A 1,185-nucleotide genomic window follows, 5' to 3' on the forward strand; every position below is an offset into this window, starting at 1 on the left:
GTTGTTGACTATATGGTTTTGATGTTGTTGATGATGTTTATCAATACCATCGTATTTAACCGCTTCGCAACGTCACCCAACTCAGAGGCATGAAGAATAAATTTACACCAGTTTCCAGTTCCTTAAAAAGTACTTTTATTAATTAATTATCATATTTATATTTATCATCACCAATCATCCTCGTCGTTATCATCGTCGTCGTCCACTCACCAATTCCCCATGTTGGTGTCGTTGTTGTTGTTATTGTTATTATTATTATTATTACTATTATTTTTGTTATTTTATGTTTGTACAAGTTGGCTCCAAGTCTCACCCAGAGACCTCAAGAGACAACAAATTAGAAGTTCATGTTGGTATTATTCCTAGGGTGCCATATATTTGGTTTTGTACATAGTGTTGTTCTAGAGAATGCTTCAGAAACCATAAAAAAATTATGTTTGTTTTAAAACTTGAGATTACATAGAAAGTATTTTGCGTTATTATTATTATTATTATTTTATTATTATTATTATTATTATTATTATTATTATTATTATTATTATCATCATCATCAGCATCATCATCATCAGCATCATCATCATCATTATTACTATTATTATTATTATTATTATTATTATTATTATTATTATTATTATTATTATTGCTATTGATGTTTTCTGGTCGTTTACTCATGTTGTCACATTTACAAAGTTGCCCTGCTTGAATCTGCTGCTGTTTGAGCAAGTTCTTCCTTTTGATTGGACGTCAATCTGATGACGTCGTACTGACGTCACTACAAGAAAGTTCACCGCTGAAATCACTGCGGTCGACGCCTGTTGTCCAGCTCTCCAGGAGGTCACTGAAATCAGGTGTTTTGGAAGAATTCAACATGTAACTGGAACGTGTAGAATATTTTGATTTTGCTGCCTCTGACCCAGAACAGGGTTGTTTCCAGAAAGAACGAGGTAATTTCCTTTGGTTCATTGGTATAATATCATCATGTTTTTTCAGATCCAAACGAAGACGTTTCAATTTCCTTGTTGACGTTTTTGATTTTGAATCAGTGAAAAAGTTACGCAGTCCAAATTCAAACAGTTCATTCAATGGTCCCAGTCCAACGGATTTATTCAGGCGACCACTAAACTTTTCCTTGTTATCAAAGCCTATCGAAGATTGGCTGTTGGAGGCTGCAGACGACGTGGTCGC

The 1,185-nt window shown here is 33.8% G+C and overlaps 1 protein-coding gene across 2 annotated transcripts in view; it reads right to left on the minus strand.

Annotated features, from left to right (window-relative positions):
* Positions 1–575: 575 nt before the first annotated feature.
* LOC115213391 (trishanku-like) overlaps positions 576–1,185 on the minus strand; it is an 88,908-nt gene continuing 88,298 nt past the window's right edge. For both annotated transcript variants that reach the window (XM_029782338.2, XM_029782339.2), the window contains exon 2: positions 576–1,185. This exon is cut by the window's right edge and continues 1,016 nt beyond it. In XM_029782338.2, the coding sequence (XP_029638198.1) occupies positions 745–1,185 (441 nt within the window). In that variant the 3' untranslated portion in view covers positions 576–744.

The sequence above is a fragment of the Octopus sinensis genome, linkage group LG6 (assembly GCF_006345805.1).
Source record: "Octopus sinensis linkage group LG6, ASM634580v1, whole genome shotgun sequence".
Lineage (NCBI taxonomy): Eukaryota > Metazoa > Mollusca > Cephalopoda > Octopoda > Octopodidae > Octopus > Octopus sinensis.